Source organism: Ruditapes philippinarum, unplaced genomic scaffold (genome assembly GCF_026571515.1).
Source record: "Ruditapes philippinarum isolate M1 unplaced genomic scaffold, ASM2657151v2 ctg275_1_1_1_1, whole genome shotgun sequence".
Taxonomy (NCBI): Eukaryota; Metazoa; Mollusca; class Bivalvia; order Venerida; family Veneridae; genus Ruditapes; species Ruditapes philippinarum.
The window spans coordinates 558,459-575,919 of record NW_026852998.1 but is presented as its reverse complement, the minus strand read 5'-3'; the positions used below and the strand labels follow the sequence as shown (position 1 = coordinate 575,919).

Sequence of the window (17,461 nt, the reverse complement as noted above, 5' to 3'; positions counted from 1 at the left end):
CCCAGGACCTCTGAATTGAAAGGCAGACACCTTAGCCACTAGGCAATTGCTCCTCTTATGGGGCAAGACCTGATTCTTTACATTAGATTCTTATTTTCTTTTACTTCATTTCATTGTTTAAACCTAAAATATGTTTCTATTTCTATAGCAACCATTCTGTTCAGTATTTTACAGGTACAAAGGTACATTGAATGTACAATAAAATTTTGTACTTTTCAAATTCTGAAGTCAGGAAAATCATGTCATATGTAGCCATTTCTGGATAATTATGCGTGTGGATAAAACCAACAAAATATGTTTCACAGGACATTAATTAATATCAAGTAGACCTCCGGTTTAACTATAGATGTAAGTAAAGACCCATTTTTTCTGATAATGAAATGTAATATTCTCACATCAAAATAACAGCACATATCATTCTCAGAGCAAGGTTAATACTTAAAGACAATAGTCATCTTATCATGAAATTACATAAAAGACATGAAATTACACAACCAATAGGCACTAGAAGATGGATAACAACGGAAAAAAATGTAATTAAAATATAGTAATGTATAAAAATTGAAGAGTGACTAACTAGCACATAATGACATTATAGCATGGCTAAATGAAATTTGCTTATATCAATTTAATCATGCCACTAACACTCAACTATGAAAATATATCTATATTAAAAGGGACTCCACTATGGTTATTTTACATAATGGGACTGAAAATACTTTTTTTAATATTACAATAATGTTCAACTTGATGCATTCTAGATCAATTTACTAACAACAATTTTTTTTATATATTTAAAAAATGAAAATAGTTACTACATTTAAATCAAATTGGTTAAGAATCAAACAAAAATACAGTTTTCAAATTAATTCTGTGTATATTTTCATTTCATTTTTTGCATATCTTTACAGTTTAAGTACCCCAGGTGATATAGGTATATTAATTAATTAATTTATTTATTTAATCCAGTCTCATCTATATACAACATAATATAAAATACATATATATATATAGCCATTCTATAAGAATGTATGAAATTAAAATTTAATGTTTTTTTCTACCTCAGTGGAGTTCCTTTAATAGCTGAACAGAAAATAAGATACATATTATTATGCAAAAAATAAAATGTGACAATCAATTGTAATGAATTCTAGCCAACATATACAACTGTAATTAGTATATTACAGAGGGATATATGTATTCTACTATCTGGTACCTGGCAACGTAATTTAATGTAAATAATTTCTATAATGTATAAACCTGTGTAATGTTTAAATCAAAGATATAATTATTTACTTTTTAAATACATGTAATTATATTAATAAATCTGCTATCTTTCAAACCTTGTTTCATTTTCAAATTTATTGCATTGTAATTGTAACAATGATACACCTAATTATGTTGAGAATGATTATCCTGAAAGGAACTCAAAATCAAACATAAATTGAATTCAAAAACTGTCATAAATTAAACTCAAAAACTATCCTTTAGGGATTTCAGAAACTTAAATCATCAATAAGGGTATTCATTAAATTTTATACTGAAATTAAGGGAATTCTAGAATTATCATCAAGGGAGTGTCTGACAAAATGGTCAGAATCTATACCATAACATAGCCAAATGCTTTATTTTGCTTAAACAGACAGATGAAGATTCATAGAACAGGGGACATATTTAATGGCTTGAAAATACCCAGCAGTGGAAGATGAGATATAGCAAAGAGATAAACAGCTACAAACAACAATCTTTTAATCCCTTTGAGTTAAACTAAAATGGAAGAAATTATTTGAATCAGCACGGTCCAGTCAAGTCCAGTGGACTTGAAATGCCATAACTCACTAAGCAGGAGACATCAAACTTTAAATGAATGTTGAAAAAACAAATGGCTAGTGAGGTTAGTATAATCATGGTAATTTACACCTGTCAGATATTGTAAGCTAAAATAATGTGACTGACAATAGTAACTTTAGATATTTCACCAGTAAAATAATGCTTTAAACAATACCAATGTTGAACAAACAGACCGATACAAACTCTTTTACGGTCGTGAAAAAATTGTAAACTTTAAAGAAAAGCTATTAAAGCACACTAGACAAATATCACATAACATCACTGGAACAAAATTCTTTGCATAGTGGCTTAATGCAACAATATTACATATATTTATACAGCAATTATAAATTACAGTATTATCATCTTCATAGAAAAATACTATAAATGTGTCCAAAGGACACTTATGACTGCACTTAATTTGCTGTCACAGTGGAATACTTAGAAGCTTACAGTATGCATATTTTTTTTTATAAAAGCAAAGTGTTGTATCAATATGTCATATATATATCGATAGCATTATAACAAATAAATTTCAAAAACCTATGACTGAAGAAACTCTTATTCTTGATAAGACAAATATTTCATTTGTTACTTCTGGCCTATGACCTTAAATTCAGTTGATAGGGGTCTCCTACAGGCCATAGGACAATGTCCCTACAAAGTTACATAAACTAGGTTTACTACATCTAAAGTTTTTTGTAAGACAAAGAATTTACATAATGTCACAATGACCTTGACTGTTGACTCGATGACCTCAAATCAACATATAGCATCTACTGGACATAAGGGAACATCCCTAATAAATTAAAGGGTTTATGAAACAAATTTTTACACAGAATGGCACTGTGACCTTGACCTCTAAATCAATTCACTAGTGTTAAAATTTTTGAACGCAAAAATTAGCACTTTTATAATCTATATAACATACATAATACAAATATTTCTCTAAAAAATACAGTAAAATGAATAACTTTTATCTACATAATGTAAACTTAGGCTAGATTAATGTCTATTACTTTTATATACACTATGTTGTAAAGAGCACATGTCACCACATTTATGTACAGCAATGACTATTATTCAACATTTTACACATTCAAGACAGTAATGGATTTCTTTTTACAAATAAAATTACAATAACAATAAAACTGGAAATGTGTCCATAGGACACGGATGCCCCCACACGCCACTGTTCTGTCAATCTTATGACGCTAGGTCAAATATTTTTTGGACTACATGTGCCACAAGTTGAAAACTAAAAATCAACAAAGGGCCATAATTCTGTTAAATTTGGTTGCAGCAAAAATTCCTTCCTTCACTACCATCTACACATTAAGGTTGTTCATCCCTGGAAGTTTAAGCAAAATCTGCCATCAAGTTTAAGAGGAGTTGCATTCACAAAATTTCTACATAGTATATAGTGAAAAAATGAACAAAGGGCCATAATTCTGTTAAATTTGGTCGAAGCAAAAATTCCTTCCTTTGCTACCATCTACACATTAAGGTTGTTCATCCCTGGAAGTTAAAGCAAAATTTGCCATCCGGTTTAAGAGGAGTTGCGTTCACAAAATTTCTACATAGTATATAGTGAAAAAATCAACAAAGGGCCATAATTCTGTTAAATTTGGTCGCAGCAAAAATTCCTCCCTTTACTGCCATCTACACATTAAGGTTGTTTGTCCCTAAAAGTTTAAGCAAAATCTGCCATCCGGTTTAAGAGGAGTTGCGTTCACAAAATTTCTACATAGTATATAGTGAAAAAATCAACAAAGGGCCATAATTCTGTTAAATTTGGTTGCAGCAAAAATTCCTTCCTTTACTGCCATCTACACATTAAGGTTGTTCATCCCTGGAAGTTTAAGCAAAATCTGCCATCCTGTTTAAGAGGAGTTGCGTTCACAAGATTTCGGGACGTACGGCCAGACGGACGGACACTCGGACGGACAAGTGCAACGCTATATGCTCCCACTCTGTGGGGGCATAAAAATTTGAAAACTCTACATATGGAGTGAAAATATTGATGTAAGATTACTAAATTACAACCAATATCTACAATAAGTTTCATTACATTAATAGTTTACTAAAGAGACCATTTTTCAAGAACTTTGCTAAATTTATACTATGAACTATAACATATTCCTACTTTGACATAAGATCAGTTCACAGCCAGTTAATGATTTTTCACTATCAAATACTACCATTAAAAGTAAACAGTATAACAGAATGTGACACTGTATGGTAAGGACGTTCTAGCCTGGTTCTATACTGTAGGCATGAGTGAGTCATTATTGCTTGAAACACTACACGTGATAAGTATGCCATGTTGAAAATCATACCACTGTGAAATTGAAGATAATATCATTACAAAGATGATATCGCTGTGAAGTTGAAATCAATGTGAAGTTGAAGATGATATTGCTGTAAAGTTGTAGAGATATCACTATGAAGCTGAAGATGATATCATTGTGTAGTTGAAGATGATATTGCTGTGAAGTTGAAAAGATATCACTGTGAAGTTGAAGATGATATTACTGCGAAGTTGAAGACGATGATCACTGGGAAAATGCAGATGAAATCATTGTGATGTTAAAGATGATATCATTGTGATGTTGAAGATGGTATCACTGTAAAGTTGCAGATAACATTGTGATGTTGAAGGTGATATCACTGTGAAGTTGAAGATGATACCATTGTGAAGTTGAAGGTGATATCATTGTGATGTTGCAGATGATATCATTGTAAATTTGCAGATGATATCATTGTGAAGTTGGAGATGATATCACTGTGATGTTGAAGGTGATATCACTGTGAAGTTGAAGATGGTATCACTGTGAAGTTGAAGGTGATATCACTGTGTGGTTGAAGGTGATATCACTGTGAAGTTGAAGGTAATATCATTTTGAAGTTGAAGGTGATATCACTGTGAAGTTGAAGATGATACCATTGTGAACTTGAAGGTGATATCACTGTGAAGTTGAAGATGATATCACTGTGAAGTTGAAGATGATACCATTGTGAAGTTGAAGATATCAATGTGAAGATGATATCACTGGGAAGATGAAAGCATGGTGATGTTGATATCAATGTGATGATAAAGATAACACTACTCTGATTATACAAACAGTCCTGAACTAATCTACCCAAGATGATGCTGGCTTTGTTATATTCTGTATTCATTTACAAGATGAAGATCCATTCCAAAATCTAGTGTCAACCTGAAACATATAAATCATTAAACAGTCATTTACTTTTAATCAGGAAATAAGTTAGATTTTTAAGAATTTCAACAATTTAAAAATTACTGGCAATATTTTCTTTATTGTACATGTACTAACATTGCTACATTTTCCGTGAAGTAAATCATTTGCTTTTCAAGTCAAAGATCATTTATATAAGCTCTATTAAAGTCTTTTATAAGTTACTTAATACGCCATCTGTACTGGTTTTATAAAAGGCAGATTCAAAAGTAAATGGCTTCAGTTCAGATATTTCTCCAAATTAAACTTACACAATAAAGTTTTAACTGAATAGATTTACAAATGATCTTAAACACGTTAAGTTTTAATTTATGTCATACTTTGAAGTAATTAATTCAATTGTAACTAAGTTAGGTCAATCAATATTCAATAATTTGTCTAATAACTTATTTACATATTTACCTTGAAAAATAAAGTTAAAAAGTATATTAAATATTCATCAAATGAAAATGTTAAATAATCAATTAAAGTATTAACATGCATTTTAATTAATAGTTTCTTCTTCACGCCATATATATCCTTACATCATAAACACAATTATAGAAATATTTGGTAATTTGAAAGAAAAAAAACACAGTTATGCTCAATAAATAGGCATTCAAAAATATATATTCCAAAAAGAAGAATACAAATTCAAAACAAACCAAAAAGTTATGGTCAAATGTGTCTTCAAATACATTTGTGTACCTTAACAATTACTTCGATAACAAAAGTACCAAACTTTCTTGGTTGACAAACAACTGTAAAAAATCTCTATTTGTAATTAAGCGTTAATACTTATGTGATAAGAAATTTACATTAACTTATACTTTGTTATTTTTTAAAGCAACAACAAGTTTTCATACTCTTCTTAATCTTCATAAAAGTTATTAAATTGTTACAATTGATATAAATGTTGTAATACAAACAAAAAGGTTTAACTGACCTTAAGGCACTTGTAGAAATAACAATGCAAAATATGCAGAAATAGCAACTTCTCTATACTGACTGGGCATTATCAACTTTCAACCTTTTGAGCACTAGGGACAATCATCCCAAGTTTAAAACTAGTGGAGATATATCTATAGAGAGACTGACCTGTTTTGTGTTTTGGAACTAAAATCCAATTAAGAAAGAATGGACAGATCTAAATCAAAGTATAACAAGGAACATTAATATGAAATTTGATCTGGGAAAGGTTGATGATGCAGAAAATAAATATATTGAAGAAGAAGCTATCAGCAACTTTATATTCATTAAATGATTAAAAAGAATCAGATGTACTCTAGTATGCAAGCAAGCTATAAACTAAACATACCAGTATTTAATCCTAGAATTATTTCTATGCTGTAATCTACAAACATCCTCTTATTGTGAGACTGTTGTATTTAATTAAATCTTACCACACTAAATATATTTAATGGACTTGTCCATCTTTCTATTATGACAAAACCATTCATCATTTTTAGGGTTAAATTCAAAAAAAAAAAAATACATACTGAATAGGAAACAGTGCAGACCATGTGCTGGCTGATCTTGGTCTGCACTGGTATTATGTGTAGGATCTGTTGCCCCGAGCATGCTTAGTGCTACATATGAGGCAGGTACATTTATCTCACAATGGTTGTGACAAGAGGCTTATTTTTGTTTAAACTAAGTAGAAAGCATACCTGCATTTTCATTTGGGAAAAACAATTCTTGTATTTATTTTGACATGGAAAGCAAAGCAATCATGAATGACATTTAAAGCATTTAAGCACCCTAGGTCATAAAATAATAAGACAGAACATTGTTTAATATAAAAAATAACTGTCACCTGTCTTTGAATATAGACTTGCATGTCCAAGACATTAAATATCACTGATAAATAAATTGATCAAATAGTGTTAAGTTGCAAATTTCTTGTCCTAACTTATAAAATGGATAAAATGGTAAACTCTCTTTAAAAGTAACTTGAAAGGCTACTCATAAATATTGAGAAACTCTGTATTTTCATATATATAAATTATATCCAATAGAAAGGCTAAAGAATTTTTTACACTTAAATTATCTCCAATAGAAAGGCTAAAGAATTTTTTACACTAAAGTTCTGAAGAAAAAAATCCCCATTAGATATACTGGTAAGTCCAGTTGAAAAGTTACTAATTAGTTAGAACTATCATAAAGAATGACTATGTCTACTAATATATTAATAGATATTTGAAGAAGGTTCTTAAATTCAATATTACCATATAAGATAGATATATACAGCATCATGCTTCTATCTAGCTATGTATACATCTGGTCTGTAATAAACATCACTATCATCTCCCATAAAATCCTCTCCCATCACCACTACCTAGATACATTTCTATAAGCAAGCAGGTGTAACAAAAGCATGCTCATGTACACACATTTCTTGCCCAGTAGCTATCCTATGGAACTGGGACCATCAAGCCAGCAATGTCCTTCCAGTCTGATGTCAAGTGTCCTCGGACCCATCACCATGTTGCATACTATGAAGGCCTTGAAGTTTCTGTATAAGCGTATCACTAAAAGTATTTCTGTACTCGGGACTAATCGAGTCAAGCAGTGCGTAGATTGTCTCATAATATTTGGCATTTTCATCTTCTGCTTGGTCCAACACATCAAATTGTGTTCCTACCAACTAAAAATTAATAAAAAAGAAATAATTTAAAAATCAAGGAGTTTCTGTTAATAGTTCTAGGTCACTAGCGTAACATTATCATGGAAAAATAAATTAAATTAGAAAATTTATGCTTTAAATAATACATCATAAATATAGCATAAGAATATCTTTAACAATATGTTAATACAATATACAATATGTTCTTATTTTGTTAAAAAAAATAGTGAATTAAAACTTATTATTAACTTAGTTGTTTTCATCAAATGAGTAACCATATTACAAAAATTGTCTTTATAGATTTAATTTATCAACTAATTGTCCTACACGCAATTTTGTGTATGAACAAACATGACACAAGATTCTGACCCAGAACAAAAATATCTCAGAATCTAGCTTTGTTTGGAAATCAATAATAGATTAGTAAGTAGAATATATCAAAATCAGTGATTTTATCGCATCGTTCGGATGCGCATCATTATATCACTTGGGGGTACGCCCTTGTGATATAATTCCTCACATCTGAACTCCAAACAGTGATTTTATCGCTCAATAAATCGCTCTTTTTACTATTATTGATTTATATATTTACAGTTGACTCTCAATAAGTCAAAATCGCTTTACTCAAAATTCCGCGTAAGTCGAAGTATTTCTAAAGTCCCGTCAAATTTCCTTCTTTATCTTTGTATTTTAACTCCGCTTAGGTCAAATTTTGACTTACCTAGACTCCTGTTTAGTCGAAAAGAAAATTTGGTCCCGTCAATTAAAGTCCAACATATTTTCATCTCAATTAGTCAAATTGTGAAACCAGCCGACTGATCAAAGGTCGACGACATCAAGGTGAGATGTTGTCTTTTGTGATTCACACGTTCCATAGAAATTTTAATTGCCGGTCATCATGTATTATTAACACGTCGTAAAAGTGGCTTTAATCGGTTTCAGGACTTAATTGGTTTTCACAGTTAGATAACAAAATTAAGACTCGTGCCACTCTGACAGGTGTTAGTAAAAAACCAGCCTAGGTATTCACTCAGATGTGTGTTATCAACGTAAATGACATTTGTATAATTAATGTTCCTTCATATTGCATACATTAATATGTACTCTCGGTTCACGATAGTTGCTACTTTCGTTTTTCGTCCGATGATCAATTCACTTCAAATACTAGATAAATTGTTGTTGAGATAAAAGTGTTATTGTGCTTTTTTGTAATGATATGTCATGAGTGTTCATTATAAGCATGTGCTTTACTGATGAATACTGACAAACTTGCATTTATGTCATTGCTACGAATGTTTGTGTTTATGTTTCACTATCAATATACATGTATTACATTATATATTTTTGTTCATAATTTGTAGTTGAAAGTGATTTACCGTCATTTCAACGGTTAAATATTGTAGCATTGTCGCTATCAACAATAATAAACGTACTTCTTTGTACATTCAATCAGGCACATGTATATACATGTACGAATGTCAACATAATGGCAGCAGATCCACCTTACTCGAATTCCGTTTCTCTCGAAGTAAAATGCCCAGTCCCTTGGATTTCGAGTTACCGAGAGTCAACTGTATATATATTATTTCTTAATTCTAACATGACCCACATTTTACCCTATCACAGATATATACACAACAGATAGGAAGCTCCAAACATGGATGATAGTCAGATTCAGACCCACAATCCTTTGCGCACTTTGGTTATAATGGGGTTTTCCTGCTAGTTTATGATTTTCATGCTCTCGTTAAACTTCGGCGATATCTGTGAATTATTATTTACATTGCCAACATGGATTTTCATCAGAGAATATTTGTATGGAAAAGTGTGTATTGTCATTTAAGAATAAATAACTATTGCTTCTTATATAAGCAAAAAAAGATTCGTCTTTTTTTTTTATTGCTACAAAATATATACCTGCTGTGTCCATTGCGGAGCTTTAAAACATTTACTGGTGCCTCATATTTCCGTGGTACCCATATTTCCAAAGTATTAGGCATAAACAGTATCAACTGACTCCTAGACCTCATGCACCTGTCAGTAGTTTTACTTTTACTTTTTTACTGTATTATCAAATTTTACATATACAACCGGGAAAACTTATTTTATTCAGATTAAGAGCAAAGTAAATTATTTTGCCATTTTAATTTTACTTTTCATACCTTTCAAGACAATTGACTCTGTTAAACAACCATTGAGATATTTGATAAATGCTATGGAGAAAATAGACGAGGCTAAGTATAGATATACTAAAAAATAAAGATTACTTTTGGTTTTCATTTTGAAACTCTTAAAATGTAATTGCCTTGGAAATACGAGAACACAATTTTACTAACTTTGCAGTAGATGGGTGTTAATTGCCATGTTGTGTACATTATTGCTTACATGCAAACATTAAATGGAATAAACTATTATGTACTTGACATGTCTTTCCTACAATATTCAACATATTTTCCAGAATTATATTCTTCTAACTTTTATTGTCTGTGTAAACAGTTAAGTACCACTGAACTATGAGGCACCAGTATACTGGATTCTTGACAGAAATTAAAGACCCTGTCAAAATCAAATTCACAATGAACGAATCCGTGTGGAGAGAATTGTTTTGATTATGAATCGTAACTATAACTGTATATAATTTTCTTATGATTAAAATATCAAGTATAATTTTAAATATCATAAATATAAAGATCGGACTGGAACAATTTACCAGAAGTGGTTGTGAATGCTCCTTCACTTAACAGTTTTAAAAACAGGTTGGACAAATTCATGGGAGCAACACAGTATACCACCATACCGGATCAGAACTCGGTACAAAGCCATGGGGGGTTATAGAAGACGATGACGTCTTGCGACCTCAACTCCAGTAAAGTAAAGTAAAATATGATTTATTAGTCGCCGGTAGAAACCGGCGACTATATTTGTAACAGTTTAATATTATACCTATGGTAGGAGAAGGCATTAAAATCTGAAAATAAAAGCATAACAATTACTGAACAATTAAAGACTACAATTGTTTTCAGTAATCTCAAAATTTCAAACATACAATAATGTTGCTCAATGAAATGAAATATTCAAATATTGACATCGTAAAAAGCAACATTACAATTTTTATAAAATGAATTAATGACGTATCCCTATGGATCAGTCATTAAATTTATGGATGTTTTCCTTTTTTTCAAAGTGTCAAGCAATGCTATTTTATGATAAATAAATCACGCCTGATATTTGAAATTACACTTTTAAATTATCTGGTTGTTTGTATGTTATGAGACCTATTCTATTTTTTTTTCTTATTTATTATAAACAGCTTCTCCCAGAATCACGTGACTAAACGTTGTATGATACTGTTATAAAATCTATTAATAGTAACAAATGGCTGATAAGACTGACATACAGGTAAATTGTGAATGGTTGGCAGCTGGTTAAACTGCAAATCAATGTAATTTCGTATGCAAATCTCGGTATGACAGTAGGGGCCGGAATCGTATTGGATACACAGAGAAAACTAATAAACTATCTTTGTGTTGATAGTTATCGCACTGAAAGGCAAATAAACGTTAACTATATCCTATGTAACAACTTCGTCATACTTACCACTAGGCCATCGAGCAGTATTAATTGATATAATTATACATGTAATTATACTTACAATAAAATCGTTAACATTAATCATAATAAGTTATGTAAGCTAACGAAACAGCTCCCGAAAATTATTGAGTCTTGGGTAAATATTGCCAAACAATACTTGCTTATTTAATGATAACAGTTTCTTGACAAAATTGCTAAGCAAGTTTGCTTAAAATATGATGTTTTATTATAACATAACATCAATTTATTGCGTAAAACTCTTTTACAAAGTTTACAGCAAGAAAGATATAATTGTGGCAAGTACATGAAAACGTGTTTATGAGTAAACATTACTCAACTTATTGTTCCTATTTTCTTTATACTCGAACCATTAAACTGATATTTTCTTTTATTTATGATAATACAATCATATTTCTATCCGGCGACTTGATGCTTTAGCATCAAAATCTCTACTTGTTTGTACGAGGACTGTTAATGTACGGAAACTACTGCAGTTTGTTTTCAATTACTTTGAGATAGTCCCCGTACTAACCCGAAATCCTTTGGGAGTGAGTTCAACAGTATATTTGTGATTCTCCTTGGTTTCCATATTGAAGTAGACACATTCCTCTGTACTTTGAAGTATTTTCGACAGTTCAACACTTTTAACAGCATATTTAATTTCTTTGATAACTTCCTGAGCCTCAATTTTTAGAGAGTAACTTTCATCCGCGTCCATTTTTTAACTCCGTGTTTTGTCTTATCATGCACGGTATGGTACGGCTCTTCATTTTAATCAAAGGGCTGCAAGCTCTGTGGTATTTTCTGATCTTTGCAATCTAAATCGTACAGTATCTGTATGTATTTTCCTGTATAAGTTTATTTTGATATACTATATATGTATAATTCATTTTGCAGGGCACCGAGTTGCAGCGCCTGCGTTTAGATTTTTTGCTATAACAGTTTGAGTTTGATACATAAAGAATTTTGCATGACCAGAGTTTCTAACTTGCATTATGAAATCATTTATGTACATTTTAAGACAGCCACACTTTATCCTTGCATATCGTTGCTTATTCTATAAGAAAGAATGTTAAAATCGCTACAAATACTTAAAAAACACACCAAAAAATATGAGTTGCCTTGACTGGATTTGAACCCCAGACCTCTGGCTTCTTAAACGAGCGTGTAAACCGTGGACCACGGGGAAGTTATAAGAATAGTCTGAAGCAAAACATATTTTTCTAAATTAGGGGATTGTAATCCTATAAAATTACGAGATATTTTGTTCATGGTAAACCTGTTGTTTAACAATGATGTAGATAATTTAGCAAAAATCTTCTTCCCAAAACAGTCCGACATGTATATAATGTTTCACTACTCGACAGTCGGATTTATTTGTGTAATACGCGCTGAAGTGTGTAAGAAAATAGCGCTTTGTTTACGTGGATTAAATTATCGGGTGCTTAACGTATAAGACCGTTACTTATTGTAGAAATTGATTATCGATCGTCGACTGTCCTAAATTCGGCCCTGTCATAGAGTCAACATCCTTACTTTATATTTCAGAAAGTCTAAGTAACAAATGTTCATTTAGTCGGTGTTTAATTCTAATCAAAATGATCCGAAGCTTTACGGAAATATCCGAGCAATTTTCACTGATTAAAATGATATTCATCCGCGTAATTTGTGATTGTGCCTTTATTGACAATTCTATAAGCCAAAGCTACTTTAAACTTTGAATGCGTTATAATCGCTGGATACTTGTAACAAAATAAAAATATTTCTATTTTTTTACATCGCTAGTTTTAAGCTGTTTTGAGAACTACTTTTGTTGTTAGGATTGTTGGGAGCGCTGTTCCTGAGATTGAATGTCAGCATTGTATTTCCTGATCTGCGATCAGAAAACACAAAAAATGAAAAAGCCATATAATATCTTGAAGGATTATAACAGTCCTGTTTTTAACGTGAATTATTTAGTTTTGTTACCTCATACCTTATATAAACGTTATATGGTATTTTTTACTGTTTTCTGAAATTCTAAAAACGTCAAAGTTCGCGAACTGTTGACCGGTTAATAGTTTTGACTGTTTCCCTCGCGTGCTCTGACGTCATAGAGTAATATCCCTTGAAGGTTAACATATTTGCAAAACTATTTTCTTGCTCCTTTTTTCTTCTGCAAGTACTGTTGAAACAGTATTTGATCAGGTAATAAAACAGTTATTTCATATGTGATTTGGGAATAGTCAAACAGTTATCCCTCGATGTTGGGGATAGTGTTTTGAACTGTTGCCCTCGGCACTATCCCCTCCACCCCGGGCCAACAGTTTGACTGTTCCAAATAACATACGAAATTACTGTATATCAATGTTTAATATTATCAAGGACGTATGTTATAGTCTGACTGATATTAATCTTTTGTTGGTAGGTAGGACAAAGGGTTTTTATGTATTATATCTTTATGTCGCAAAGCATTTTCATGCCTGATCTTTTCTTTAAGGTTATATTTCAGAAAAATGGTATCTATATTGAGCAAAGTCGATTAAAATCATTATTACTGTTTCCAGGGTATTTCAAATAGAAATACACTGCTGTTTCTTAGAAGCTATGTATAACCAACCGCATAATTTTATATGTATACATGAGAATTAAGTGTGATTTAGAGTGTAATACTTCAAAATAACATATTTTTGTACAATACTTTTGTAGCATATACATATATCTCATGATCTATCATTGTTAAATATGAAAAAATTACAGTACTGAGTAGACAACACATTCCACTAGTTCTGACTTTAATACTTCTTCATCAGAACAGTCATGAAAATCAACAACATACCGCATACAAAAATTATGTAGATCTAACATTATAAGGTTTAGAACATTTTTTTTTTTTTTTTGGGGGGGGGGGGGCATTATATAGATAATTTGTAATAAAAGTTTTTACCCAATGTATTTTCGTGTAAGATAATTAGGAAAAAGGCTGTAATAAACGTAAAAGATGTATTAGCTTAACAGGGATGCAATGATAATAATCATCATCATATAACAAAGGCTCACACAAAAAATCTTTTGTGACTCTTCCAAAAACACATCTTTATGTACTTTAAGTCGATTTGCAAACACAAATAGTATACATGAAAATACTTTGAACAGCCTCGTTTGTCTTGAACTCACTGTACATATATCATCTTTTATTTCATTCAGTCAGCATGTTCATCGACGGTACCAGCACTAGGCACTATTGTGTTTAAATGTAGTTTAAGAAATTATGTACGGACTTTAAATGACCTTTTTAGTTTATGTAAACGTCCAGGCCGAAACAATAGACCTGTGCTTCTCTGATCCTGTGCTTCTCTGAGCTGCTTAGGCCGTTCGACTGTTTGTTTTAATGGTCACACTATCTCTTTAAAATTACCATTTGTTTTGAAAATATTTTATTTTGTGCATTAATTTTATTTATACATTTAGGAACATAGCACATGATACAACAATAATAATTTCATACAGTTAAGAAAAAACATATATATCAATACTGTCTCTATAGTTTCCTGCTCAACTTGTAAGAACACAGAACATTACTGTTCGTAACTTGATATTTAGATACGGTTTGATATACAGTAGCACTTGGCTTTAAACTTATTTTGACCTGCCCAATTCTTATTCAATTTCAACTTGAATCAGGACATAGCGCGTTCCGAACTTCAGGATTCCTCCGCGGTTTTTGTATTTCATAATTAACTTTGAAACAGTCCCCAGACGGAAACAGCTTCTTCTCACCAAGACGCTTGCAGAAGTTGCCAGTCATTAATTTACATTGGATATGAAAGCGTCTTAGGAGTGACAGTAACTGGAGTTGACACGAAGTATAACTTTATTTTTCTTTTATTTTTAAGCGACCATGGCCACTCCGGGTGTCCTACCAACCTTCCAGAGATATGTCAATGGAGTGCCAATACCAGTTAGCAGGAAATCGCTACGAATGCGTGAAAAATATATCATTTTACTGGTTTTTGCAACATTTGGTGTGGTTTGCTTTGGTGCTTTTTTCTTTTTACCAGATTTGAGAGACAGGGTAAGTGTTCCTGAAATGAAAAAACAGATCCAAATATTTGGTGATGACATATTCATGCCAGGGGGACAAAAAGGAGCATCAGGACAAATGCGACATATGGATAATCATGGCGGTGATGTTGATATTCACAAAGTTGAAGATAAAGCAAAGCTAGATATGAAAATTGCTGAAGAGTTTGCGAAACAAAAAGCTTTGAAAGAGTTAAGTGAAAAGGCAAATTTAGCAAAAGATGATACCTTGAAATTTAAGGAGGAAATAAAAGAAGATAAAGATAAGCTGATAGAACAGCAGCGACAGAGAGAGATGGAAATGAAGGAGGAGGCAGAAAAAAAATTAAAAGAAACAGTTCACAAAGAGCATGAAGGTGGTGATGGTACACAAGGAGGTGAACCATCTGACCCAGATGTCAAACAGAAAAGAGACAAAATTAAAGAGGTAACTATAAATAAGAATGGCACCGTTATATTTTCTGTAAACACCTATTAAATATAACATAAATTGTTGCTAAGAACTGTTCAACTTCAAGTCAAGTAAATTTTATTTATAAGTCGGATATAAGGTTAGATAACTGTTATATATTTAACTTCTATTTAATATAAAATGTGCATGTTTTGTAAAGCTATTGAATTTCAAGCATCAGAGGTATATTATGGTAGTTAGATTGTTTAGTTAAATTCTAGAACTTGGATACAGACATTTTTGCCCAGTCACCATGGTCACCATGGGACAAATTTTAGGCTATACCAGAGACAAAGTAACTATAGTTATCTATGTCTCTGGCTATTCTCAACTTAAAAAAACATTATCTGAAGTCACAGTTTCGATAGTATAATCATGCATATAGAAAAATAAAAGTCATTTGTAAAGTGTTGCCAGGTCATTTTTACCAACATTTTGGGAATGCCACTAACACTGTTATATGAAACTGGGATTAAAATTTTATAAAGTCCAAATTGAGAATTTCACAGTATGGTCGGTATTTTAACTAAGTGAGCCTATTGAACACTTAGGATAAAGAAGAATAGATTCTGTTTATAGTTTTTGTATTCATGTTTTCTTGTATTAAGATTAATTTGAAGTAATAACTCTTCTAAAGGAAAATACATGTGTATATTTCAAAGAAAATTAACAACACCATTAATGCAGACTGAGGGTTGGGAATTTTATGCTTGTCAATTGGGAAAAAAAATGTAAAGAGATGTAATATATACAGATTTCCAGATAAGAAATTAAAGAATTGTTTTATCATTACAGGGCTCTACAAATTTTTTTGGAATAGAGTTGTCCAGGACAACTGACCTAGCAAAATAGAGTTGTCCCAAAATTGACTACAAGTGTCTAAGTCTCAGTAAATGTTCAGTATGCGTAGTATGTATTATATATCCAAAGTAGAAGTAAAAACAATTAATCTTTTAATATTTTTAAGTTACATTAAGTATTTCATTTAGTATAAAATAGAACATTTTGCTTCAACTGAAATAGTTTTGATGGTTCAGCTGTCTTCCCAGGTACCTTTTAGCACTGTTCAAGTTCAATAGCCTGTGTAGGCCTATATGTTTTGTTTCAGTTTTATTTTTTTCCTGGATTTTTATCCTTAAAAATTTAAGTAAAATTATTCTAACATGAATCTAGTTAACCATAGCCTCTCTCAGTTTCCACATTTCACATTGGACATGGTAAATAAGAAAAAGACAGTCATTATTACCCGGTAGGGAAATATAAAATATGATAGTGAATTAGACTATTCAAATACTTACAAATCATTATTTATCTTAACATTGTCAAAAGTCCTTTTGATTCATAAGTAACAAAAGATTTTTAATATTTCTACTTGCTGCATAGCTTTAAACTGATTAAAACTGCCTCACGATTTATATAAAAAAAATCGGCATCGCGAAAATATGTGACAAATGAAAAATTTTCTGTTTTCCTCATAAATTATACTATTTTGACTATTGTATGTTCGAATGCGTTCATAAAAGATGCTTTTTGGATATTTTATTATTGTTTTCCATTTAGGAATTCATAAAAAAAACCTAAAACAAAAAATTCCAAATTTTCAATTCACGGCACAAATTACTGTCTGCTTGTGTCAATATATCAACTTCAAAGACCAAGTCT

General features: G+C 31.2%; 2 protein-coding genes across 2 annotated transcripts in view; one reads left to right on the top strand and one right to left on the bottom strand.

Moving 5' to 3' along the window:
* Positions 1-2,687: 2,687 nt before the first annotated feature.
* On the bottom strand, positions 2,688-12,031 carry LOC132730908 (GSK3B-interacting protein-like). Its single transcript, XM_060716995.1, has 3 exons — positions 11,819-12,031; positions 7,463-7,716; positions 2,688-5,048 (listed from the first exon to the last, which is right to left on the bottom strand). The coding sequence occupies exons 1-2, from the start codon at positions 12,002-12,004 to the stop codon at positions 7,531-7,533; spliced, it is 372 nt and encodes a 123-aa protein (XP_060572978.1). The 5' UTR covers positions 12,005-12,031; the 3' UTR covers positions 2,688-5,048; positions 7,463-7,530.
* Positions 12,032-14,994: 2,963 nt separating this feature from the next.
* LOC132730898 (mannosyl-oligosaccharide 1,2-alpha-mannosidase IA-like) overlaps positions 14,995-17,461 on the top strand; it is a 64,596-nt gene continuing 62,129 nt past the window's right edge. The window contains exon 1 of the mRNA XM_060716985.1: positions 14,995-15,775. Within this exon, the coding sequence (XP_060572968.1) occupies positions 15,167-15,775 (609 nt within the window). The 5' untranslated portion in view covers positions 14,995-15,166. The remainder of the gene's footprint in view (positions 15,776-17,461) is intronic.